General features: G+C 48.5%; 1 protein-coding gene across 1 annotated transcript in view; it reads left to right on the plus strand.

Annotated features, from left to right (window-relative positions):
- The window catches only part of LOC142254963 (tesmin-like), a 115,912-nt gene that overhangs the window by 34,177 nt on the left and 55,771 nt on the right, over positions 1-25,964 (plus strand). Inside the window, exon 5 of the mRNA XM_075326367.1 lies at positions 17,999-18,151. Within this exon, the coding sequence (XP_075182482.1) occupies positions 17,999-18,151 (153 nt within the window). The remainder of the gene's footprint in view (positions 1-17,998; positions 18,152-25,964) is intronic.

Genomic DNA, 25,964 nt, shown 5'->3' on the forward strand with positions numbered 1-25,964 from the left:
GGGGCTATGGTTTAACTTGTACTTTACTCACTGGTTCAGTGCAGCTGCAACCCGGCTGGTGCTGGTCTCTACCAATCTGGGCCTCAAGTTATCCGCCATGCCTTTTGTCCCTGTGCCGATGTTGTGACCTGGTGAGGTTTACTTCCATGCACCCTTCTGTAGTTGGTGGGTCCCCGTGGCCTGAAGCGTTTTGGGGTCCCCTCCTGTTGTCACAGTCCTGGCCCGTATGGCAGTCAACTTGAACCTCTCTTGGGTTGGACCTCTGTCTCAGTCCCTGAGCTCCCTCTTTGCTGCCGTGCCCCGAACACTAACGTTGGTGAGGAACCCTGATGATTCCCTCACCGGGCAGATTTATCAGGTGAGCCTGAAGCACCTTCCTGAACTAGGGCTCTGCACCCTGCCGTTGCTCGGTCCTGTGAGTACACACACTGTACTCTCCCTGGCAACCATACTCCTTTAGCTCAGCAGACCACTTCACACTTGCTAACCGTCTGACTTCCTTCTCACTCTCTGTCTTCTGACTCTGTCAAGATGTCCGTCTACTGTCATCTGCACAGACTAGCCCCTCCCCCTAGACTAGCGGATTGGATAGTCCCAACTATAGGTGGCTATCCATCAGACCTGTCTCTAGCCTGTTACCCAGTGTGGAATAAGGGCAGAGTGGTGTGTGGGTTTAAATGGTATTTACCGGCACTGGTCTTCCAGGAACCCGAGGTTAGCACTGCACCTGTTACTGGGTGCAATACCCTGTGGCACCTGACACCTCAGGGGCGCCACAGTTTCATTCAAAGTTTTGCTTTGTTCTACAGCCTCTATGTGTTTCTGTACATTGCAGAATGCAGTAATGTCCCTCCCTGATTCCTGGGGTCTACAGCCCTTATCTATCTTTTGCTGAATAATCTTCATTCATTCATCACAACATCACAGTTCAACTCAATCAACTCAGAAGATTATTGAGGCACGCTTACAAACCTGAGCCATTCTCCAGCCAGCTATGTACTATGATAAATAGAAGCTTCAGAAACCAAATTAACAAAATGTTTTATTAAAACCCAATTGCAAAAAATGCTTTCTTTGTCGCTCCATTGGGAGACCCAGACAATTGGGTGTATAGCTTCTGCCTCCGGAGGCCACACAAAGTATTACACTTTAAAAAGTGTAACCCCTCCCCTCTGCCTATACACCCTCCCGTGCATCACGGGCCCATCAGTTTTATGCTTTGTGTTGAAGGAGGCACACATTCACGCAAGCTCCACATTTTAGTCAGCAGCAGCTGCTGATTTTATCGGATGGAAGAAAAGAGGGCCCCCCACAGGGCCCCCGGCATGCTCCCTTCTCACCCCACTAATGTCGGCGGTGCTGTTAAGGTTGAGGTACCCATTGCGGGTACAAAGGCTGGAGCCACATGCCGTTTTCCTTCCCCATCCCTTAGAGGCTCTGGGAGAAGTGGGATCCTAACCGGTCACCATGCACTGGGACCGGGCTCCCTCCGCAGCCCCTGAGGGAATCTGACGGACAGGAGACTGGGTATCGTCAGGGACAGGCCCTGCTTCTAAGAGGTACTCTGTGTCCCCTTGGGGACGGCGCATGGAGCGCCTGTGTAACAGACGCTGCAGCGGCTGCTGTGTTTTTTGTGACGCCGGGACTACCGCGCCGACCGCGCCTGTTAGCCGGCCGGCGTTATTAAATTTAGTCCCCGGCTTCTGCGGCCTAGTACATTAACTCCCGCCCCCGGGCCTGCCAGTCAGGGGTAAGGGCGGGACGCTCGACTGGACGTTGGCAGTGAGGGCTGGAGCATACTTAGGTATCCTCCTCCCCCCTCACTGAGCACTGTGGGGCACCAGATTCCCGCACTTTATCAGTCACGCCCACGGCTCCCTCCTCCTCTGAGAACGCTGGCAGCCATTGTTATAATCACTTCTGCCGGTGGAGGAATACAGAACGAGCTCTGTAACGCTGGGAGGCCCAGGCAGGGAATCTGGTGGACACACAACCGCTTTGGGCGGTCGGTAAGCCGCATCGGTTACCAGGTGCTGGCCCCCTTGGGTGCCGAAGTGTGTATGTATATATATATATATATATATATATATATATATTGTATACATTTTCTCTGTTCGGCCGCATTATTTGCCCTTGGCTATATACCCTCACTGATTACTCTAAGAGGAGACAACAGCATGTCGTCCGCAAAGAGCAAGGGTGCCAAGGCACAGGCTTATTTTGCAACCTGTACCTCTTGTGCGGCTATGTTACCTGCAGGTTCCACCTACCCTCATTGTGTGCAATGCTCGGCCCCTGTGGCACTCACTCAGCCGGAGCCTCAGGCACTGGTGGGACCCTCGGCTCAGGTAGAACCACCGGCTTCCACTGTCCAGGTGGCAGGGACAGAATTTGCAGTTTTGGCTGAGAAACTCTCTGAGTCGCTTTCACAATCCATGGCTCAGTCTATGGACAAATGGTCTGCTAAGATACTAGAAGCCTTGCAGTCCAGACCGGTAACACAGGCCCAGGGCACTGTGCGTTCATCGCCGCCAGGCCCCTCTCGGTCAGCGCAGCAAAGTGCTCCTGAGGTGACACCTAGGTCCCATGGTGAGGACTCCGACACGGACCGCAGTCCCAGACCGGCTAAGCGGGCTCGCTGGGGACCTTCCTCGACTTCATCACGCTGCTCAGGGTCTCAGCATGAGGACTCTCTGGAGGATGAAGCGGAGGTCGCAGCTCAGGGCTCTGACCCTGACGTTGCTCTCAATCTTGATACACCTGAAGGGGACGCCATAGTAAATGACCTTATAGCGTCCATCAACCAGGTGCTAGAACTTTCTCCTCCAACTCCACCTATAGAGGAGTCGGCTTCACAGCAGGAGAAACACCAGTTTAGGTTTCCCAAACGTACACGAAGTGCGTTTTTCGATCACTCTAACTTCAGAGATGCTGTCCAGAAGCACCGAGCATTTCCGGACAAGCGCTTTACTAAGCGCCTTAATGACACACGTTACCCCTTCCCCCCTGACGTAGTTAAGGGTTGGGCTCAGTGTCCCAAAGTGGATCCTCCAGTCTCTAGACTGGCGGCTAGATCCGTAGTATCAGTGGCAGATGGCTCATCGCTCAAGGATGCCACTGACAGGCAAATAGAGCTCCTGATGAAATCCATCTATGAAGCCATAGGCGCGTCTTTTGCTCCGGCATTCGCAGCCGTGTGGGCACTCCAAGCTATCTCAGCTTGTCTGTCTGAGATTAATGCGGTCACACGTACCTCTACTCCGCAGGTTGTGTCTTTGACTTCTCAGGCGTCGGCCTTTTCGTCCTACGCCATGAACGCCGTCCTGGACTCTGCGAGCCGTACAGCGGTAGCATCCGCCAATTCGGTGGCAGTCCGCAGGGCCATGTGGCTACGCGAATGGAAGGCAGACTCTGCTTCCAAGAAGTTCTTAACCGGTTTGCCATTTTCTGGCGACCGTTTGTTTGGCGAGCAATTGGACGAAATTATTAAACAATCCAAGGGAAAGGACTCGTCCTTACCCCAGTCCAAACCAAACAGACCTCAGCAGCGAAAGATTCAACCGAGGTTTCGGTCCTTTCGGCCCTCAGCCAGGTCCCATTCCTCCACGTCCAACAGGTCAGAGAAGGGCCAGAGGAACTCTTCTGCATGGCGGTCTAAGTCACGTCCTAAAAAGACCGCCGGAGGAACCGCCACCAAGGCGGCCTCCTCATGACTTTCGGCCTCCCCACACCGCATCCTCGGTCGGTGGCAGGCTCTCCCGCTTTTGCGACGCCTGGTGGCCACATGTCCAAGACCGATGGGTGAGAGACATTCTGTCTCACGGTTACAGGATAGAGCTCAGTTCTCGTCCTCCGACTCGTTTCTTCAGAACATCTCCGGCCTCCGAGCGAGCCGATGCACTTTTTCAGGCGGTGAACACTCTGAAGGCAGAAGGAGTTGTGATTCCCGTTCCCCCTCAGGAACATGGTCACGGCTTCTACTCCAACTTGTTCGTGGTGCCAAAAAAGGACAGATCATTCCGTCCCGTTTTGGACCTCAAACTGCTCAACAGACACGTGAGAACCAGACGGTTCCGGATGGAATCTCTCCGCTCTGTCATCGCCTCGATGTCCCAAGGAGACTTCCTAGCGTCAATCGACATCAGGGATGCTTATCTCCATGTGCCGATTGCACCAGAGCATCAACGCTTCCTGCGTTTCGCCATCAAAGACGAACACCTTCAGTTCGTAGCACTGCCTTTCGGCCTGGCGACAGCCCCACGGGTCTTCACCAAGGTCATGGCAGCAGTAGTGGCGGTCCTACACTCTCAGGGCCACTCGGTGATCCCTTACTTAGATGATCTTCTAGTCAAGGCACCCTCTCGGGTGGCATGCCAACACAGCCTGACCATTGCTCTGGAGACTCTCCAGAGGTTCGGGTGGATCATCAATTTCCCAAAGTCAAAATTGACACCGACCCAATCGCTGACTTACCTCGGGATGGAGTTTCATACTCTCTCAGCGATAGTGAAGCTACCACTGGACAAACAGCGTTCACTACAGACAGGGGTGCACTCTCTCCTTCAAGCCCAGTCACACCCCTTGAGGCGCCTCATGCACTTCCTAGGGAAGATGGTGGCAGCAATGGAGGCAGTTCCCTTTGCGCAGTTTCATCTGCGTCCACTTCAATGGGACATTCTCCGCAAATGGGACAGGAGGTCGACGTCCCTAGACAGGAACGTCTCCCTTTCACGGGCAGCCAAAAACCTCTCTTTAGTGGTGGCTTCTTCCCACTTCTTTGTCAAAAGGAAAATCCTTCCTGCCCCCATCCTGGGCTGTGGTCACGACGGACGCGAGTCTGTCAGGGTGGGGAGCGGTCTTCCTCCACCACAGGGCTCAGGGAACCTGGACTCCGACAGAGTCCTCCCTTCAGATCAATGTTCTGGAGATAAGGGCAGTGTATCTAGCCCTAAAGGCGTTCCAGCGGTGGCTGGAGGGCAGGCAGATCCGAATACAGTCGGACAACGCCACGGCGGTTGCGTACATCAACCACCAGGGCGGCACACGCAGTCGTCAAGCCTTCCAAGAAGTTCGGCGGATTCTGCTGTGGGCGGAAGCCACAGCCTCCAACATCTCCGCAGTTCACATCCCGGGCGTAGAAAACTGGGAAGCAGACTTTCTCAGTCGCCAGGGCATGGACGCAGGGGAATGGTCTCTTCACCCGGACGTGTTTCAAGAGATCTGTTGCCGCTGGGGAACGCCGGACGTCGACCTAATGGCGTCTCGGCACAACAACAAAGTCCCGGCATTCATGGCACGGTCTCAAGATCACAGAGCTCTGGCGGCAGACGCATTAGTTCAGGATTGGTCGCAGTTTCGACTGCCTTATGTATTTCCTCCTCTGGCACTGCTGCCCAGAGTGTTACGCAAGATCAGGTCCGACTGCCGCCACGCCATCCTCATCGCTCCAGACTGGCCGAGGAGGTCGTGGTACCCGGATCTGTGGCACCTCACGGTGGGTCAACCGTGGGCACTCCCAGACCGACCAGACTTGCTGTCTCAAGGGCCATTTTTCCATCTGAATTCTGCGGCCCTCAACCTGACTGTGTGGTCATTGAGTCCTGGCTCCTAGCGTCCTCAGGGTTATCTCAAGATGTCATTGCCACTATGAGACAGGCCAGGAAACCAACGTCCGCCAAGATCTACCACAGGACTTGGAGGATTTTCTTATCCTGGTGCTCTGATCAGGGTTTTACTCCCTGGCCGTTTGCCTTACCCACTTTTCTTTCTTTCCTTCAATCCGGAATGGACAAGGGTTTGTCTTTCGGCTCTCTCAAGGGACAAGTATCGGCGCTTTCCGTGTTTTTTCAAAAGCGTCTAGCCAGGCTTCCGCAGGTCCGCACGTTCCTGCAGGGGGTTTGCCACATAGTCCCACCTTACAAGCGTCCGCTAGAACCCTGGGATCTTAACAGAGTGCTGACGGCTCTCCAGAAGCCACCTTTCGAGCCGATGCGGGATGTCTCTCTATCACGCCTTTCGCAGAAGGTGGCCTTCCTAGTGGCAGTCACATCACTTAGGAGAGTGTCGGAGCTAGCAGCGCTGTCATGCAAAGCCCCCTTCCTGGTGTTTCACCAGGATAAGGTGGTTCTGCGTCCGGTCCCGGAATTTCTCCCTAAGGTGGTATCCCTTTTCATCTCAATCAGGATATCTCCTTACCTTCTTTTTGCCCTCATCCAGTTCACCAATGTGAAAAGGATTTGCACTTGTTAGATCTCGTGAGAGCACTCAGGCTCTACATTTCTCGCACGGCGCCCCTGCGCCGTTCTGATGCGCTCTTTGTCCTTGTCGCTGGCCAGCGTAAGGGGTCGCAGGCTTCCAAGTCAACCTTGGCTCGGTGGATCAAGGAGCCGATTCTTGAAGCCTACCGTTCATCTGGGCTTCCGATTCCTTCAGGGCTGAAAGCCCATTCTACCAGAGCCGTAGGTGCGTCCTGGGCATTGCGGCACCAGGCTACGGCTCAGCAGGTGTGTCAGGCGGCTACCTGGTCGAGTCTGCACACTTTCACAAAACACTATCAGGTGCATGCCTATGCTTCGGCAGATACCAGCCTAGGTAGGCGAGTCCTTCAGGCGGCGGTTGCCCACCTGTAAGAAGGGGCCGTTTTTTCGGCTCTTTTTATCGAGGTATTCTTTTACCCACCCAGGGACTGCTTTTGGACGTCCCAATTGTCTGGGTCTCCCAATGGAGCGACAAAGAAGAAGGGAATTTTGTTTACTTACCGTAAATTCCTTTTCTTCTAGCTCCTATTGGGAGACCCAGCACCCGCCCCTGTTCCCTTCGGGCTGTTGTTCTTTTGTGTACACATGTTGTTCATGTTGAATTGTTCTTTTGGTTCATGGTTTCAGTTCTCCGAACATCCTTCGGATTGAATTTACCTTAGACCAATTTATAAGTTTCCTCCTTCCTGCTTTGGCACCAAAACTGATGGGCCCGTGATGCACGGGAGGGTGTATAGGCAGAGGGGAGGGGTTACACTTTTTAAAGTGTAATACTTTGTGTGGCCTCCGGAGGCAGAAGCTATACACCCAATTGTCTGGGTCTCCCAATAGGAGCTAGAAGAAAAGGAATTTACGGTAAGTAAACAAAATTCCCTTCTTTCAGTCGAAAGTTCATGCATTTCAGTTAAAAAAAATGCCCCCATAACTACAGTATTTACTAAGAAAAACAATTATTGAAATAAAATCTCCAAATGTAAACTATCATATCACTGATACATCCGGCAACTCACAGGGGTAACAGTATTGTCCATTCCTGGGTTCTCTGAGATTAGATTCCCCCCCCCTTTCCTACAAACAGCGCCTCTTTTGCCCATGGATGTAACTGCTTTTGTTGCTTTCATTGCTTCAAACAGGTTTTTTTTTCTAACCTAGACCCAGTTAACCATTTTGATTTCTATGCAATTTTTATGTTTTTAGACTAAAGTGAAATTGTTTTTTTTTTTTTCTTTGCCTGAAATCAACATGATTGCAAAATTGGGTCGTAAGGCCCCCGTTACACACATCAACGTATCTAACAATATATCGCCAAGGTCACGGATTCCGTGACACACATCCAGCATCGTTAGCGACGTCGTTGTGTGTAACAGCTCCGAGCGAGTGTTAACGATCAAAAATACTCACCTTATCGTTGATCGTCGACACGTCGTTCATTTTCATAAAATCGTTGCTGTTGAAGGACGCAGGTTGTTCGTCATTCCTGCGGCAGCACACATCGCTGTGTGTGACACCCCAGGAACGAGGAACATCACCGTACCTGCGGCCGCCCACAATGAGGAAGGAAGGAGGTGGGTGGGATGTTACGGCCGCTCATCTCCGCCCCTCCGTTTCTATTGGGTGGCCGCTTAGTGACGCCGCTGTGACGCCGAACGCACCTCCCCCTTAGAAAGAAGGCGGATCGCCGGCTAGAGCGACGTCGCTAGGCAGGTAAGTCCCGTGTGACGGGTCTTAATGATGTTGTGCGCCACGGGCAGCGATTTGCCCGTGACGCACAACCGACGGGAGCGGGTGCTTTCACCAGCGACATCGCTAGCGATGTTGCTGCGTGTAAAGCCCCCTTTAGACCGAATGCAGATGTCTGTGAAACACGATCTGAGTACGGACGGCGATATTTGGATCTGCCGCATTTCTCTTGACCCAAATTCAACAGCCTTAGGCCTCAGTCACACGTCCGTGATAAAAACATGTTTTTCACAGTCTGTGGATGGTGCATATGTGTGTGCATGTTCTGTATGTGTGTTCAGCGTGTGCTCTCCGTGTGCTATCTGTGATAGCACACGGACAGCAGGAACTTCTATACTCACCTGTCCCCGGCGCTGCTTTCTCTGGTGCTGCTGCTTCTGGGTCCGCGGGTGCAGTGAATATTCATGAGCATAATGAGAGTGCCAGGAATGAACAGCAGCGCCGAAGACAGCAAGGCCGGGATCAGGTGAGTATAGAAAATCATTTTATTTCAAAGACATGTGTTTTCTCCGGTACGTGTCACACTGGTGTCACATGGATCACATCAGTATGTGGTCTGTGTGACACCCGTGCTGCCGGAGAAATACATACATGTCGCCGTGTGGAGCATACAGACACGCATGTGCACCATATGCACACACGACCACAAGAAAACAGGGATGTGTGCGCCGAGTAGACCATTGATGTTAATGGGTCTACATGTGTCTTTGTCTCCGGTACATTTAAAAACTGACGTCATACGTACCGTAATCACTGACGTGTGAAGGGGGTCTTATAGGCATATATGGTGCTGATTATTTGGGTCAGGAGACACCACTGTCCGCACTTGTACTGTAATTTATGGGTGTCTAAATTCAGCTATAGGGCACATACACAGTGTGGTGTAATAATGTATTATGGCAATGGACCTGCATAAAAGCACAAAGTCAGTAGGTAAAATGACAAACCACTTTTGCTTATGATAGGGATCATAAATCGTTTTTATAAGTGAAAACCCCATGGAGCTTGCGGTAGTGTAATGAGCTTATCCGCAGTACCATTTTTGATATATCGGATTTTTTTAGTTAGTTAATACCACTTTTGACCACAAGAGGTCACCGAAGACTTACTTTTTTTATGCAACTGCCAAACTATAGGATTGAGGGAGATAAGTGTGAAAAATATTAAAGGGAATAAGTCACATTTGTGCTGCTCCAACCACTGGCAGCATAAATTAGACACTGGCTGCAGTCTTTTCAGAGAAAACATACATTTCAAAGCTGTCCGGGGACGATGTGTCTCAGCTGACTGGTTTGAGGCAGGTCCTCGGCTGGTTTCTTCCCACCCCCATCCAGTTAACTGACGGGTCTTTACCTATATGTGCACAGACATGTCAGTGAAAGGTAGGGAGGTGAACCCTGATGTACTGAAGAGCCGTCTGTCAGTCAGTGCTGGGGTGTACTTGCATCTGCCACTCTCAAGTGACCATTCACTGTAACTGTGCTGCCACGCCTGCATGACTGAAAGCTGGCTGCTCCCAGAAGAAATAAAGTTGACTTTCTCACGGGTGCCACACTTTCAGTAGGGCAGCTGGGCACCCTCATAACATCATTAATCTTCAATTTAACCCTATAACTATGTTAAAGGGGTGTTTCAAAGGCTGAAGAAAGTTTAATCTAAATCCCTATCTATTTATTGCCATAATCTAAGCTAATCTCTAATATGGCTGCATTAAAAATTCTCTACCCTTTCCTCACTACACTCTCTAACTGTTTTGATATTTTTTCTCTACTTCCTTTCTGATGACGATTTGTTTGAGAATCCCAGTGCATGCTAGTATACTGAAACTAAGCGTCATCAGTGGGCAGAGGCTGCTACCTGTTTCCTCCCTGAAACAAAAACCCCAAAGAAAAACACAAAATGAGCATAAACCCGTAAATAAGATAATAGTAGTAGTATATTTAAATAACTTAGGGCACATGGTTAACACTATTTCATCAAAAAGCATAAAAGCCATCGCTTTTTGTATTAAAAACCTTACCTTGCATAAGTGGGATCAGTGTAAATAAGGGGAGAGAAGGACAACGCCCCCGTTCTGGGAATCTACATAGATGCAATGTCTGGCCCAGAGGAATTGATCACACCCCCATTTGTACAGAGTACAAAAAACACATTTACTTTATTATAGGTCACATGCTCATTATGTGTTTTTATTTTGGGTTTTGTCTGTGAAATGACCATAGTGTGAACATGCACCTATTGTACATGTGCCAACTTATACTCTGGCTCTTTTTTTAATTTGTTTTGTACTCCCCTGCCTGAAACAAAACATTATCAATGGCGTTTGTTTCAGGTGCTTGTTTGGTCCTTGTGCACGCTCTTTGTGCGATCTGCACAGTGACAGTGCACTCTCATGCCAGCTCAGACCGGTAGAACTGGCAACAGAACAGTGCGTTCTGTTAGTGTGCGGTGTCAGAGTACTTGATGGTGTGGAGAGACCAGCGCCGCCCCCCGAGTGACATAACTTGAGGGTCTCTGCACTCTGCCGGGTACTCTGACACCGCACACTAAGGCTATGTGCCCGTGGGGAGTGTCTGTACTTGCTAAAACTGGCAGATTTATCTAGAAAATCCAGATAAATCCGCAGGTTTTCCGCAGCAAAATCCGCGGGTACATAGTCCCGTGGGCACATAGCCTAACTACGCGCCGCTCTGTTGCCAGCTCTACTGATCTGTCTTTGTGTACAGTTTGCAGGGACAGAGAATTGATCCGATCAGCCCTTGAAACGAGCATCGCTTATGACACTTCATTTGAGAGAGGAGGCAGGGACTGTGTCAATTTCACAGCCTATGCCCCCTCATGACACTTCATTTGATGGAGGAGGCAGGGGCTTTGTCAGTTTCGCAGCCTATGCCCCCTCATGACACTTCATTTTAGGGAGGAGGCAGGGGCTGTGTCAATGACTGCAGCCTTCGGCTCCTGATGATACTTTGTTTGAGTATCTAAGCATACACTGGGGATTCTCAAATGAAGCATCATCAGAAAGGAAGCAGGGAAAAAAAATCAATAGTAATTAGATAGTGTAGTCAGGGAAGGGTAGGGAATTTTTAATGCAGTCATTTTACAAATTCGGTTAGATTAGAGCAATAAATAATTAGAGATTTAGACTGAAACTTCTTCAGCCTTTGAACCATCCCTTTAATCGCATTATCGGACATGATAGGTTCCCTTTGATTGCTCATTTCATAAACCTATTATTTCTGCACTGAATTTCCCTATTATTTATGGCCCTTTTACACCAGTACAGGCCATTAATCGATTAACGATCGGCTATACACAAACTGATACAATAGTTCACTGTGCATAGAATAGCATGTTATCAGCAGCACATCGCCTGTTAACACCGGAAAATGTTCTGCCGATATCAATGATTTTTATCCTTTTTTTTTTTTTTTTATCCTATTAATATCATCGCACATGGGCCATTGCTCTGCATGTCTTTTGTGTGTATATGTATTGTATATTCTTGTTGATTACACAGTATAGGGTTCTGCATCTTATTCTTGCTCTGATGTCGTCCGTTATTCGCCCGCTCCACAACTATTTTATTCTTCATTTATTAACATAGCATTTCCTTGCTGTGTGCCTCAATAATTAAAACAAAATTTACTTTTCAGTTTTTGTTTTGTTTTTTTATTCCTTTTTTAATAAAATTTCAATTTCTTATTCCAGTGTAGCCAGTGTAATGGGTAGTCGGATGTTTATTGGGCTATGTTTACATGCAAAGATGGACAAAATCTATATTAATGCCTATGGATGAAAAATGATTGTGCCAGCAAAGCTCCTGTAGGTGTAATGTATAAACTGCCAGTTGTGTCCACATATTGTATGTGCTTTTTCCCTTTATAGCCAAGGCCATATTATATCGCCCCCGTAGCAGCAGCCGAGCCGCTCGGATCAGGAGCCGCGGTGGCTCTAGGGGTCTCCGGACCCGGGGGGTCCACGCGGACACTCGAACTAAAAAGGAGTGGGGGAGTATATACACGGGATTAGGAAAGTTCGTGACGCCACCCACGGTGCGTGGTAAGATATGGTATCACCGCTGCAGTTGGGGACGCCCGGTGGCGGTGGTATGGCAGCAAGGTGTTTTAACCCCTCCGTGGGTAGGTGATTCTTGCCCCGGGAGCCCGGTGATGGCGGTGTAGGGGTGCCATTGGGGTTAGGAGAAGGGTTTTTCAGTGTACTCACTCAGTCCATAAATAACCACACCGACAGCTTGTAAACCAGAGTTCTGAGCACCACTGCAGCTAGGAGTAAGCACGCTTGGGTCAGTGTTCTTGGTGTTGCAGTTAGTCTGTGACCCTTTCCTTGGCACCTGTGTTTTCTTCTTTTCATCCTCAAGTCTGAAACTTTTCGGGTCCTGCTCACCCGTGTAGCTAAAGGAGTGAGCTTGCTCTCAGGGTTCACGCGTAGGATTTCTTTGGACTGTATTGGGAGAGTCCTATCCCATCGGTGCACTAGTACCCCGATTTTGGAGCGGGTTGGGTATTACACTTGAAGTCTTCACCCCCGTCAGGTAAATTACCAGGACGCATGAAGCTACTTCCTGGCCTAGGGTTCCTTCTACCCCGTCGTGCCCTGGCCCCTGCCCGGTGATAGCTCAAGGCCGCCGGCCGCCCTCCTCGGCAGTCCGTGCCCCCTGACACTATCCCCTGCAACCGGGGTTCCAGCTCCTACCAGGCCCTGACCAATGTCTGCCAACTAGTACTCGGGAGCCCTGCTCCGCCCATGACCTCTCTTCGAGAGTCACTTCACCTCCTTCTCCTTCCACTACCACTTCACTTCTCTCACTTTTCCACTCTCCCCTACCAACCCCCCATGTGGGCAGCCCTATTCCCTTCAGGTCCCCAATGGTGTGTCTGGTGGGTACAGTGTAAAGTGTTCCTAGGGTTTTGATTGGCTAAGCTGTTAGCAACACCAAAGGACCAGGATCCGTAACCAGGGTGGGTGGATACTGTGCTGAAGGGCAGATTGCACAATACCCTGTGACGACCTGATAGGCCAGGGCATCACAATATGTACTCAGATTCTGAGATCCAAATTTATGCCACATTATTCATACAACCAAGACCAGTCCTATGCCCAAGGCCAGTGCAAACAGAAGAGGGCTCTTACAGTCCAATAGCTCATCATAATGCACAATTTCACTTTCATTGGAAGTGTTTATAAACCCCTAAAAGCTCTTGAACCCCTGTTCGGCTGAACAGGTTGCACCAATGGTCCGCCACTGTCCAAGGCATCTAAATTTTGGTGTGCACTGGTTTACTAAAACACTCAGGCTCAAGAAGTAAGCGCAATCATACTCATTCATAGGGTCCGTTGACACGAGCCATATGACTCGCTCGAGTATCAGATTGTGAGGGCCGGGGAGGACTGGTAGGCCCAGGAGGTGGATCCACTGGACCGAGCACCCCACCTGGAGGGCAGGGTACACGGTAGCTGGAGAACTAACGTGGCAGGAACGGGTGCAGGTATCAGGAAGCAAAGACAGGACCAGGTCACTAAGGTCACAGCGTACTTTAAGACAGTAATAGGAAACAGGAACAAAGACCTGAGCACCTAGCTCACAAGACAAGGCATAGAAACACAAATGATGATCAGGCCCCGCCCACATGGAAAGGCCAGTCTTATATACTCAGCACAGCCTCAGGTCATTTCCTGTTGCAGCAGTGCTGGGGCTATAAGACCAGGTGAGTGGGCGAGGCCCGGTCCTATACAGAACATTAGTCAGAATCAGACTCCTGAGACCAGGAACAGGACTCTGGGGAGCATGAGCGGGAGCGGCAGCCATGACTGGTGGACACGTGGACTGGATCAGTGGGTAAGGAGTGGTGCTGGGACACGGGGAACGTGACAGTACCCCCCCCTTGAAGCCCCCCTCTCCTCGGCCGAGACATGAAGGCGCACCGAAGAGAGGCAGCAACGTACTTCCGGGACAACCAGGACCGGGCCTCAGGACCGCAATCCACCCAATCGACCAGGAAGGACTGCTTACCCCGGACCGTTTTCATGGCCACTATGTCCCGTATCGGGGAACCCATGTCAGCGGCAAGGGAGGCAACGGAAAGGGAAGAAGCAGGACAGGAATCAATGACGACCGGATCGGGCGTCTCGGACCGGGTATCAGACAATGTCTCATCCTGGGCAGCCGGTGGAGTCAAAGTCATATCTCCAGAAGATGGTGGAGTCAAGGTCTCAGAGGCTGGGGACGATGGAACGACACTGGATAGCGTTGTCTCTTCTTCAGGGGTCGGTGGTTCCAACGGTTCAGGTGACAGGGACCGAGGAACAGGCTGTAGGCAGTGGTCATGACACAAGGGTCCCCAGCGGGTAATAGCGCCAGAGCGCCAACTAATGGCAGGGTCATGGATTTGAAGCCAGGGCAGACCCAGCAGGAGCTCAGGAGCCATCCTCGGGATGACATAGAAGGCGATGGTCTCCGTATGCGAAGTGCCAACCTGGAGGCTCACGGGCTCGGTGGTAAACCGGACAGGTTCGTAGAGCGGTTTGCCATCCACTGAGGCGAACCAGAGAGGCTTCTTCAGCGGAGTGACAGGGACCTGGTATTTGTCTACCGTGGCCTGGTGAATAAAGTTGCCTGCTGCCCCGGAATCGATGTGGGCCTCAGCTGAAAACTGGGTCCCCTCTGTCGTCACCCGGACAGTCTGTTTAACTGGAACCAAAGGGATTTCGGTGGCAAGGGTGGCGGTTCCCACCATCCCTTGGACCTGGGGTCTACCTGGTTTCTCCGGGCAAGAACGGAGCATATGTGAACCGTCTCCGCAATAGAAGCTCAGGCCCCGGGCGAGCCGTTCTGCACGGCGTTGCTTGGCTTGGGTTAGACGGTCCACTTGCATGGATTCTGGTGACAATTCGCGGAAAGGCAGGGACGAGGGTGTGGTAGATTTCTGTGGGGGCAAGGCGTGGCAAGGTGGTCGCCTCTCCCGGACTATCTCTTTGGTATGCTCCTGAAAACGGAGGTCAATCCGAGTGGCCAGGGAAATCAAAGCGCCCAAGGTTCGTGGAACGTCACGACCGGCTAGTTCGTCTTTGATGCGGCCAGAGAGACCTTCCCAAAAGGCCGCCGTCAAGGCCTCATTGTTCCAGCCCAGCTCAGAGGTGAGCGTGCGGAACTGGATGGCGTATTGGCCGACTGTCAGGGTCCCTTGGCGTAGCCGGAGAAGCGAAGAGGTCACTCCGGTAGTTCGTCCGGGCTCATCGAAGGTACTTCGGAAAGCTTGCAGGAACTCCTGGATGTCGGTGATCATCGGGTCCTCATTTTCCCACAGGGGGTTAATCCAGGCCAGGGCTTCGCCTTCCAGGTGTGACATCAGGAACGCCACCTTGGCCTGGTCTGAGGCAAACAAGTGCGGGAGCAACTGGAAGTGCAGGGAGCACTGGTTCAGGAAACCGCGGCAGGACTTGGGATCCCCTGCATAGCGAGGCGGAGCAGCAAGGCGAAGTTGCGAGGCTGTGGAGGAACCTGGTTCAGACCTGGAGACTGGTTGCTGCGTGGACTCAGACGAGGCGGCGGTCTGCAGCGTATATAACCGGTGGTCCACGGATGCCAGGAATTTCAGCATCCGGTTCAGGGTTTCACGCTGTTGTGCCAGCTCCTGCCGCAGCTCAGCCAGCTCTGATGTTTGCGCTCCAGCGGGATCCATGGCCTGATCATACTGTGAGGGCCGGGGAGGACTGGTAGGCCCAGGAGGTGGATCCACTGGACCGAGCACCCCACCTGGAGGGCAGGATACACGGTAGCTGGAGCACTAACGTGGCAGGAACGGGTGCAGGTATCAGGAAGCAAAGACAGGACCAGGTCACTGTCACGCTCCCCGGGTCCTCTGCTCCGCTCCCCGGCTCACCTGCCACGCTCCCCGCTCTCCAGCCTCCATTGGCCGCGCTTCCCAGGCCTCCTGGTCCCCGCTCCCGGCGCCCGTCGGCTTCCCAGCCCCTGGCCGGCTCTGCTGCTTCCTCCTCTCAGCTTCCTGCCCTGGCTTCTGGCACCCGAGCCGCGCGCATGCGCATTAGGGCACGCGCGCGGTCACTGACCCTTTCTTAAAGGGCCAGTGTCCACTGACAGGAAATGATGCACACAGGTACAGGGTATAAAGGGGATTAATGTCCAAGGGGGCGGGGCCTGTTCTTCATGTTTCCCAAGCTAGGAGTCAGGTCTCCTTGTGTTCCTGTGAGATACTTACCTCTCTCTCTTTTAGAGCCGATCCTGCATTGCCATCCGGTCCTGCTGTATCTCAAACCCCGAACGCTGCCTATCTACCATCCTGACAGTCCGTACCATCCCGGTTCCCTGCGGTGACCCGCCATCTCGCTCCAACGGTTCCGGACCCCGCCTGACATCATCCCGGCTTCCGAACCTGAGCTCCGTCACCCGGACCACCATCAGTGACCCCGTGGTCCCAGGGACTTCTCCATTGTGTTCTAAGTGCACGGACTGTTTTGCTACCTAAAGTGCTTCGGCTACCGGACTCCGTTCCCTCTTCGGGGAGTTCGGTCCAGTGGATCCACCTCCCGGGTCTGCCCATCCATCTGGCCCTAACAGTCACTAAGGTCACAGCGTACTTTAAGACAGTAATAGGAAACAGGAACAAAGACCTAAGCACCTAGCTCACAAGACAAGGCATAGAAACACAAACGATGATCAGGCGCCGCCCACATGGGGAGGCCAGTCTTATATACTCAGCACAGCCTCAGGTCATTTCCTGTTGCAGCAGTGCTGGGGCTATAAGACCAGGTGAGTGGGCGCGGCCCGGTCCTATACAGAACATTAGTCAGAATCAGACTCCTGAGACCAGGAACTGGACTCTGGGGAGCATGAGCGGGAGCGAAAGCCATGACTGGTGGACACGTGGACTGGATCAGTGGGTAAGGAGTGGTGCTGGGACACGGGGAACGTGACACAGATCTCATCACCCGTTGTAGCCGGCTTGTCTCCTGACAGGAGCGGGTCGGCTGCATGTATTTCTATGTGCCGGGTGACGCGATGTGAGACACGTGCGAGTCATGCGGCTCGTGTGAACGCATCCATACAGCCTGAGTAAGGCGCTTGCTAACTTATCTGAACAGTTAGTGTCAGTTATTTGCTCACTTGTCAACCGGACAATAAATGCCTGGTGCCTGTTACATGCACAAACAACCTACGCCAGGCAGCTGCTCACTCATTCTCGTACCTTGGCACCGGCTCCCTTGTATTTACACAGAGGTTCCTTTGTCACACTACTACTGCACTGATCTACTACCTAAGGCCTTTTTCAGACGTCAGTGATTCTGGTACGTTTGTGCTTTTTATAATCAATGGGTCTGCTCACACATCAGTGATTTTTCACTGACTGTGTCTCTGTGCGGCGTATACGCGTGTCCATGATTGCCGCACGATGACATGTCCATTTTTTTTCTGGCATCACAGATGTTTCACGGACCACACTATGGTGTGATCTGTGAAACACGTACCAGAAAAACACGGACATTGAAAATAATAAACATTTTCAACTCACCTATCCAGCACCACTCTCTGCAGCTTCCTGACCGGCTCATGCATATTCATGAATGCAGCCAGAGCCGACCCGGAAGTAGCTGCAGAGAGCGGTGGACGGCTGCTGCAGAGCCGAGGAGTTCAGCGCCATGGACAGCAGGAACGTGACAGGTGAGTAATGTCCATGTGCAATCACCGATAACAGATCACGTATCACGGATTGCACATGGACAACCCACGTGCGCCGTGAATCACGGCACACAGAGGGACATGTGCGTGTTTTACACATCAGTGAAGAACATCTGTGTTTTTCACTGACGTGTGAAACAGGCCTAAAGCAAGGAATTCATGTTGACTACTGCTCGCGTCGTATCATTTATAGCCTTGATTTTACAAGATCCTTTAGCTTAGTTTACATCATGTTGAATTGTTAATGCACCATAACATGTCATCTTTTATTTCTTGATATCAGTCCCAACTCAGCAGATCAGCCGACACAAGAGATACAAATTTTGAGAAAAGATATTTTCAGAACTTCACCATAGATGACAGCGGACGACTGATTCCTTCCTCTGGACTTTTTAGTGAACATCCATATCTTCAACAAAGTGACTGTAACTCAATGGTAACCATGTATTTCATATTATATTGGGCATCCTACATGATCTCCACTCAATGTGAACTGTAAATATGCTCATGCACATATGTGTTATTATATAGTATATTATTGGTAATATTATGCCTTGTATATTATTATATATATGCGCAGTGACTGGCCACACTATTAGAGACCCTGGCCCTTTCAAAATTCGAGCTTCCCCGTATGGAATTATGACCCCAGCGTGCAGCATAAAATCAAGTGATTTGAGGTTTTTTGGGATCATTTAAAGTGTAACTCCACATTAAAAGGTAGAAATCGATCAATCTGAGCGACTCTGAACGAGGCCAGGGCATCAGTACTTGATACTTGGTACTCAGTAATTCCAATATTTTTAAAACTGCAGAGATTTTGCATGCTGAGATTATATCAAGAATGGTGTGATTGATGGAAACCAACAAAGTCATTCTGATAAACACAGACAAGAAAACGGCAGCCAAATACAACAGTGGTCTCCAGCTAATGCATCCACACACACAACTCATTGTCCTATGGCACGGATTGACTGTAAAAGCAGCTCCTGTGCCATGGCTGTTTAGGGGGTAAAAGAAAAACAAGGCTCTTGTGGTCAGAAATTGGATCATTGAACAGTGGAAAAACATTGACTAGTCAGATGAATCCAGATTTTTGCTGCACAATGCTGATTGAATTTGGAGCAAAAAAACACAAATCTATCATCTGACCATATCTGGTGTAAACAGGTTGTCAAAGGTAATGTAATGATGTAGGGAAGGTTTGTACAATAGCGTTTTCCTAAGTATTGTGGCTGATTAAATACATCCCTTCATGGCAGCTGTTCAAAAGGGTTGTCTGATACCATAATAATAATAATATTTATTCATTTATATAGTGCGCTGTTAATTCCACAGCACTTTACACACATTGCCATCACTGTGCCCATTGGGGCTCACAATCTAAATTCCCTATAAATATGTTTTTGGAGTATGGGAGGAAACCCACACAAACAAAGGGAGAACATACAAACTCCTTGCAGATGTTGTCCTTGGTGGGAATTGAACCCAGGACCCCACGCGCTGCAAGGCTGCAGTGCTAACCACTGAGCCACCGTGCCGCCCCTGAAATTGCCCTTTATAAACAGATGAGAAACTGTGGAAAGAAAAGCGCATTAGGGTCTTACCCTAAAAAAGGGGAGGAAGATATGTAATAAAAACACACTCACCTATAATGGTTGTGCCAGTCACAACCACTATACAGGCATATATAAGATCCAGGTCCAGGCAGCAGTCCCAAAGTTGGCTGATAACAGAGAGTGATAGAAGAAGGGTCTTAATTCCGCGCCAAGGACTCAAAGAATCCAGGAAGAGATTAATGTTTCTTTAATAACATGCACAAGTCTACGTGTTTCTGGAGACACAGCTCCCTTCATCAGGACATTGGCAAGAGAACATCAAATCTGGTTTCAAGTGAGATGGTGAAGTATAAAAGCATGCAATGATGTCATAGGAAACACCCATCCTGAAAAAAACTTTGAAAGCGGGCGGGATCCTGATCATTCTAGAAATCTGTATGTTCCAACAGTTCCCTGAATATTGAATTATGATCAAAAACAGTTATATACACTTCTACTAACATACAGTAAACATGTACAATACTCCTGACAAAGGAAAAACAAAATAGATATATAATAGATATACTGAACGACATACACGGGGTTAGAACCTGGTGTAAAAGGAAGAAAAACAGCACGATGTCATGGAGGAGCAGAGACATCAACCACAGGACTACCGCCCCGATTCATAATCTATCATCGTCCTAAGGTGGTTTCTTATTAGGCAGGCAGCCTAAGGGTATAATGATGGAGCTCAAATTGCTGTCAAGGAACTGCTAGAAGAGAGCGGATGGCCGAAGGCTATGTGTGGAGTATATTGTGGAACCTTCAATGAAATGCAGGCAGTACGGAGCTAGTGTCAGAGAGGTGAACAAAGTTCAAGAGGCGTGGGGAAAAAAACACAACCAAAGTACGCCTGCGCAGACTGGTGCTAAACATATATATATATATATATATATATATATATATATATATATATATAAATATATAAGAAAATCTGGTTTAAGACATATATAAAAAATGTAGTGGAATCATTAATAAATAAGAGAAAATTGAAAAATTATTATTACGGGTATATATAACCTAAAATCAATAGAATAGATCAGTGACCTCATTGAGACCCGACGGTTTAAGTGTACGTAGCCTATAGATCCAATAGGTCTCCTTTTTGTTGAGCATTTCCATATGGTTCGGGATAAAAGGAGGGATCTGTTCAATAGGGGTGACCCTAAGCTTAGATTTTTTATTGTGTGCTATAGTGACATGCCTAGACAATCCGTGTAGGAGAAAGCCTTTTTTAATGTTGTGACGATATGAATTCAATCTATTGTGTAGTGGTTGTATCGTTCTGCCCACATACTGCTTATTACATTCACATTCGATCAAATAAATGACATAGTTAGATTGGCATGTTAGGTGGGTTTTGATAGGAAAAAATTCCTCCCCTGAACCAGAACAGAATTGTGTCCTCCTATGTTGTATCGAGTAACAACAAAGGCAGTTCCTCATGAGACATTTATAACCACCAGAGGGTTTGACAGAAGACTGGGAGATGGGTACCTCCCTGAGTCTACTGGGGGCTAGCATATTCTTTAGGCTAGAGGCTCTCCTGAAGGTCACTCTGGGTTGTGCCGGTAAGCACCCCCCTAGGACCGGGTCATTTAGGAGAACCCCCAATGTTTGGAAAGAATCTTCCTGATCCTCTCACCATCATTACTGTAAGTGGTGAGGAAGTTTGAGGAAAAGTCACAGGGCTTTGTGTCCCCAATCCCTGTTACTTTTTGTCTGATCAAATCCGTCTGGGTCAGGGTACTCGTAGCTTTATACGCTCCCTTGACAAGGTTAAGGGGGTATTCTTTCTCAAGGAACCTCTCCTTTAAAATGTCAGCCTGTTGTTTAAAATCAATGTTGAGTGAACAGTTCTTACGGATTCTTTTGTATTGGTTCTTTGGTATATTACTAAGCCACTTGCTGTAGTGACTGCTGGAAAAATGAATATACCCGTTGCTGCCAACCTTCTTGAAATAGGTTTTTGTCGAAATCTGCCCATTGTTGTGCCAGAGGGTCAGATCCAGAAAATCAATACTGTCCTTCTGTATATTGGGTGAGAAGGACAGACCCCAATTGTTACTCAACAGGTGTTCCAGAAACAACCCCACATTATTACTGGTATTATCCCATATGACGAACAGGTCATCAATATAACGTTTATACAAAATGATGTGTTTAAAAAAATTAGAATTATAAATGTATAAAAGCTCAAAGGCCCCCATAAATAAATTTGCGAACGTCGGTGCGACCTTTGAGCCCATCGCGGTCCCGCAGTGCTGATGGTATATTTTATCTTGGAAAGAGAAGACATTATTAGTTAAAATGAACTCCATCCCTTTCAGGATGAAGTCGTTCTGACCCATCGGTAGGCGATCATCTACCATTAAAAATTGTTTAAAACACTCCAGCCCAAGGTCATGCGCAATATTGGTATAAAGAGCCGTAATATCTAGAGAAATGAAAAGATAGGATTCCTTCCATTCAATATCTTTAGTTAGAGTGATGAGCTGTGTGGAATCACGAAGGTAACTCTTCAAATTCAGTACATGGACCCTCATGATACAGTCTATATAGGCAGCTAAATTAACCGTGAGGGAATCTATCCCTGAGATAATAGGTCGCCCTGGGGGATCCACCAAGCTCTTGTGAATTTTTGGTAAATGATAGTAAAAAGCCATTCTTGGATTATCAATCTCCAAGAAGGCTTTCTCATTTTTATTGAGTATCCTCATGTCCACAGCTGTTTGTATGAATATACGGTAATTGGCCACTGCATTATCATATTCTTCAATCCCTACTGTTTTATAGTGTGATGGATTAGATAAATTCCTCAATGCTTCTTTTATGTATGTCTCTTTATCCTGCAATATATGCCACCTCCCTTGTCAGCATTCCTGATAACAAGTTCATGATTATTTTTGAGGGACCGGAGACCTTTTTTCTCTTCTGAACTAAGATTGGGTTTACGGGGGTAACTGGAACAGGTCAATCTCTTGAAATCCTCCAGCACGAGATTGCTGAAGGTTTTCAGATGGTGTCCTTTGCTCTGCAAGGGGTAAAACCTAGACTTTGGTCTTAGATCTGTATGTAAAAATCCCTCAGGATCTCCCGAGGATTCCATGGGGTTATATTTATTCAACTGGAAGTGTCTGGTCAACGTCAACTTCCTGATGAACTTCTGGAAATCCAGATAGATGTCAAAATCATTGGCATGAGCGGAGGGGCAAAAGGAGAGACCTTTGCTCAGTACTTGGTCTTCCCCTTTAGTCAGAATATGGCTGGATAAATTAAAAATACTGGATTTTTGATTAATTACTTTAGACTTTTTTTGTCTTTCTTACTGGACCCTGCGGCCAGCCCGTCGCCCTCTCCGTAATCTTTTCTCTTCCCTGATCTGGGGGTGAGAAAATCCGTCATCTGCACCTGCGTCGTTTTCAGGGCCGTGTTCTTGGCCATGGCTAAAAAAGGGACGCACATATTGTTTTTTTCTGTGTTGTCTATTGTGATGATATTCTGTGTGGGATTACTCCGGACCAACTCTTGAGATGGGAGGGGGTTGAATTCTTCCACCCCAGGTAGGGTCTCTGGGAGTGGAGTGTACTCATCATAAATGGAAAGATCTAAGAGATCCATATCTTCCTGGACCGTGGGGACAGTACCTGGAAGACTGGGGGTATTGTTCTCAGAGATCTCCATTGACTCTCTTTCCTTACGAATCTTCTCAATCTGGAGTCTGATCAGGGCCAGCTGTTCCCTGGTTTTTTCAAAGTCTCTGGGCAGGGTATTAACCTTTTGGATGTTACTCGGGGCCTTTAAACCTAGATCAGGAATGAAAACCTCATCAGGGATTAGAGGTGCAAGAGTGGGATTGGGAGCTACATGGGCAGGAACAGGGGGTTCACTAGTATTGGAGTGCTGTTCTTTAGTGTTAGAATTATCTTTATTAGTCGTGTTCTTATGAAATTTGCTATTAAAGAAATTTCTGTTGAAACTGGTGGACCTAGTCCTTTTGTATGTCTCCTTTTGGAACCCTCTAGGGCCCCCATCCCTAGGTGGATTCTTCCCAGGGGGAGTGGGTTTTTTATCTGAGATTCTATCCTGCCTGTCTCTCTGCAGTTTCTTTGATTTTGTAAAGATGGAATCTTGCTCCAACTGGGTCAATTTTGTATTAATGTCTGTATTCAAAATCCTAAACTCGGCAGGCATGCAGTTCAAATCGGCTGAGTTCCTCGTACACCTCAGCTATATTAGCAGTGGCTTCTTTTGCCAAAATGGATCTTTTTTTGTGAAGGCACTGAAGCATGCCCTGCATACAGGTGTTTAAAATGTTTCCCCATTCAGCAGAGAAGAATGAGGTCACTGATCTATTCTATTGATTTTAGGTTATATATAATAATTTTTCTCAATTTTCTCTTATTTATTAATGACTCCACTACATTTTTTATATATGTCTTAAACCAGATTTTTTTTATATATTTATATATATATATATATATATATATATATATATATATATATATATATATATATATATATATATATATATATATATATATATATATATATATATATAATTTTTTTATTTTTTTTTTCAATAATTTTTTAGGGTAATTTGCTTTTAAACACAGAGATAGATGCTTCCTAGTTTTTTAATGTTGTAATAAAAATTAATATATATTTGTTTAACCATTTTTTTTTTTTTTGTGGTTGATGTCTCCGCTCCTCCATGACATCGTGCTGTTTTTCTTCCTTTTACACCAGGTTCTAACCCCGTGTATGTCGTTCAGTATATCTATTATATATCTATTTTGTTTTTCCTTTGTCAGGAGTATTGTACATGTTTACTGTATGTTAGTAGAAGTGTATATAACTGTTTTTGATCATAATTCAATATTCAGGGAACTGTTGGAACATACAGATTTCTAGAATGATCAGGATCCTGCCCGCTTTCAAAGTTTTTTTCAGGATGGGTGTTTCCTATGACATCATTGCATGCTTTTATACTTCACCATCTCACTTGAAACCAGATTTGATGTTCTCTTGCCAATGTCCTGATGAAGGGAGCTGTGTCTCCAGAAACGCGTAGACTTGTGCATGTTATTAAAGAAACATTAATCTCTTCCTGGATCCTTTGAGTCCTTGGCGCGGAATTAAGACCCTTCTTCTATCACTCTCTGTTATCAACCTTTATAAACAGAGTCAGACTGACCTACCAAGGGCCCACCAGAAACACTGACTCTGGGGCCGCACTGCTCAGCTAGCCTCATTCTCTCATTAATCTGTGCTTCTATGTAATAATGCACTGGGTAGTTTGTTGAGTAAATGATAAGCTGCTGCTTTATTTCTGGACATAGTGAATAATGTAATGGGGCCAAATACTGCTCATATTGGGAGGGTAAGTGGCTCACACCAGCACAGGGGCCCACCGGAGAATTCTCCTTTGGGTCAATCCATGCCTGTTTATAAACATCTATTTTTAACCCCTAACTACTTTTTTAATTTGCTTTATTTTAACATACCATACTCTCTATACAGCTATTCCCTATATGTACTTTTTTTTACTTCATGCCCTGTAACGTTTTGTTTAAGGGGAGTCTTAAACTTTAACAGGAGGATGGCCCTGCACTCACCTCTCCCTTCTGTCACCCCATGCCTAACAGGACATCATTGGAGACTGTGCTGCAATCACTTCCCACACTTTCTTTTATCGACGCACTCTAATAACATTCAGACTCAATCGCGATGATAGAGTTCTTAGGACAGGTGAATGCAGCGTTTGCACACTTTTTCTGTCATAGCCGGATCACAACCTGTTTTTTTTGGAACAAGACGTCATCAGTGGTCAGTGATAGAAGCAGGGTGAGTGACACCAGTGTGCCGCCCCCACGCCTGTAGCAGCCGGGCTGCTCGGATCCGGACCCGCTGTGTGGCTCGAGGGATCCTCCGGACCCGGGGGTCACGCGGACACGCCACATGAAAAGGGGGACGTAATTGTACGGCCTTGGCCGTATTCAGTTCGTGACGCCATCCACGGTGTGTGGTGAAAGGTGGCACCACCGCTGCTGTTGTGGCGCACCCGGGAGAGATGTAGTGGCAGCTGGATGTTAACCCCTCCATAGGTAGGGATGGTTGTCCCGGGACCAAGTGTCTCTGTGCAGGGTATGGCGATGGCAAGGGATTGCGCGCCCGGACGTACCAGGGAATGTTTGGTTACTCACAATTAAATTAATCACACGAGTCTTTTAGTAAACCAGGGTGCTGGTGGCCGGCCGCCGCGGCCGATTGTACTCTGGTACCCCACCCGGGCTGATGGTTGCCGTCTTTTCCTCTGCACTACTTCTGTTGTTTGTTTAGACTTCCCGGTATGGAACACGGGAGTCTGCTCCTGGATTTTTGTGTACCTGAGGAGCCGTGCCCGCTGACGCTATCCCGTGGGATCTATGGGCCCTGGCGGTTGCCTTATCCCTCTCTGTGGGTGGTTGTCTGCTTTTGGGACTTTGGTTGGGACAGGACCTATAATCCTGCACTCAATCGGTTGATTAGCTAGGCCGTTGGTTCCGGTCCTGGCTTCAGGGTCCGAGTACCCCCTCTGTGCACAGTTTCCGGGTCAGGTCTTTGGTGTCAGTACCGGCGGGCTCCAACCCTGTCCCGGTCCACCTC

This window comes from Anomaloglossus baeobatrachus, chromosome 10, assembly GCF_048569485.1.
Source record: "Anomaloglossus baeobatrachus isolate aAnoBae1 chromosome 10, aAnoBae1.hap1, whole genome shotgun sequence".
Classification (NCBI taxonomy): Eukaryota; Metazoa; Chordata; class Amphibia; order Anura; family Aromobatidae; genus Anomaloglossus; species Anomaloglossus baeobatrachus.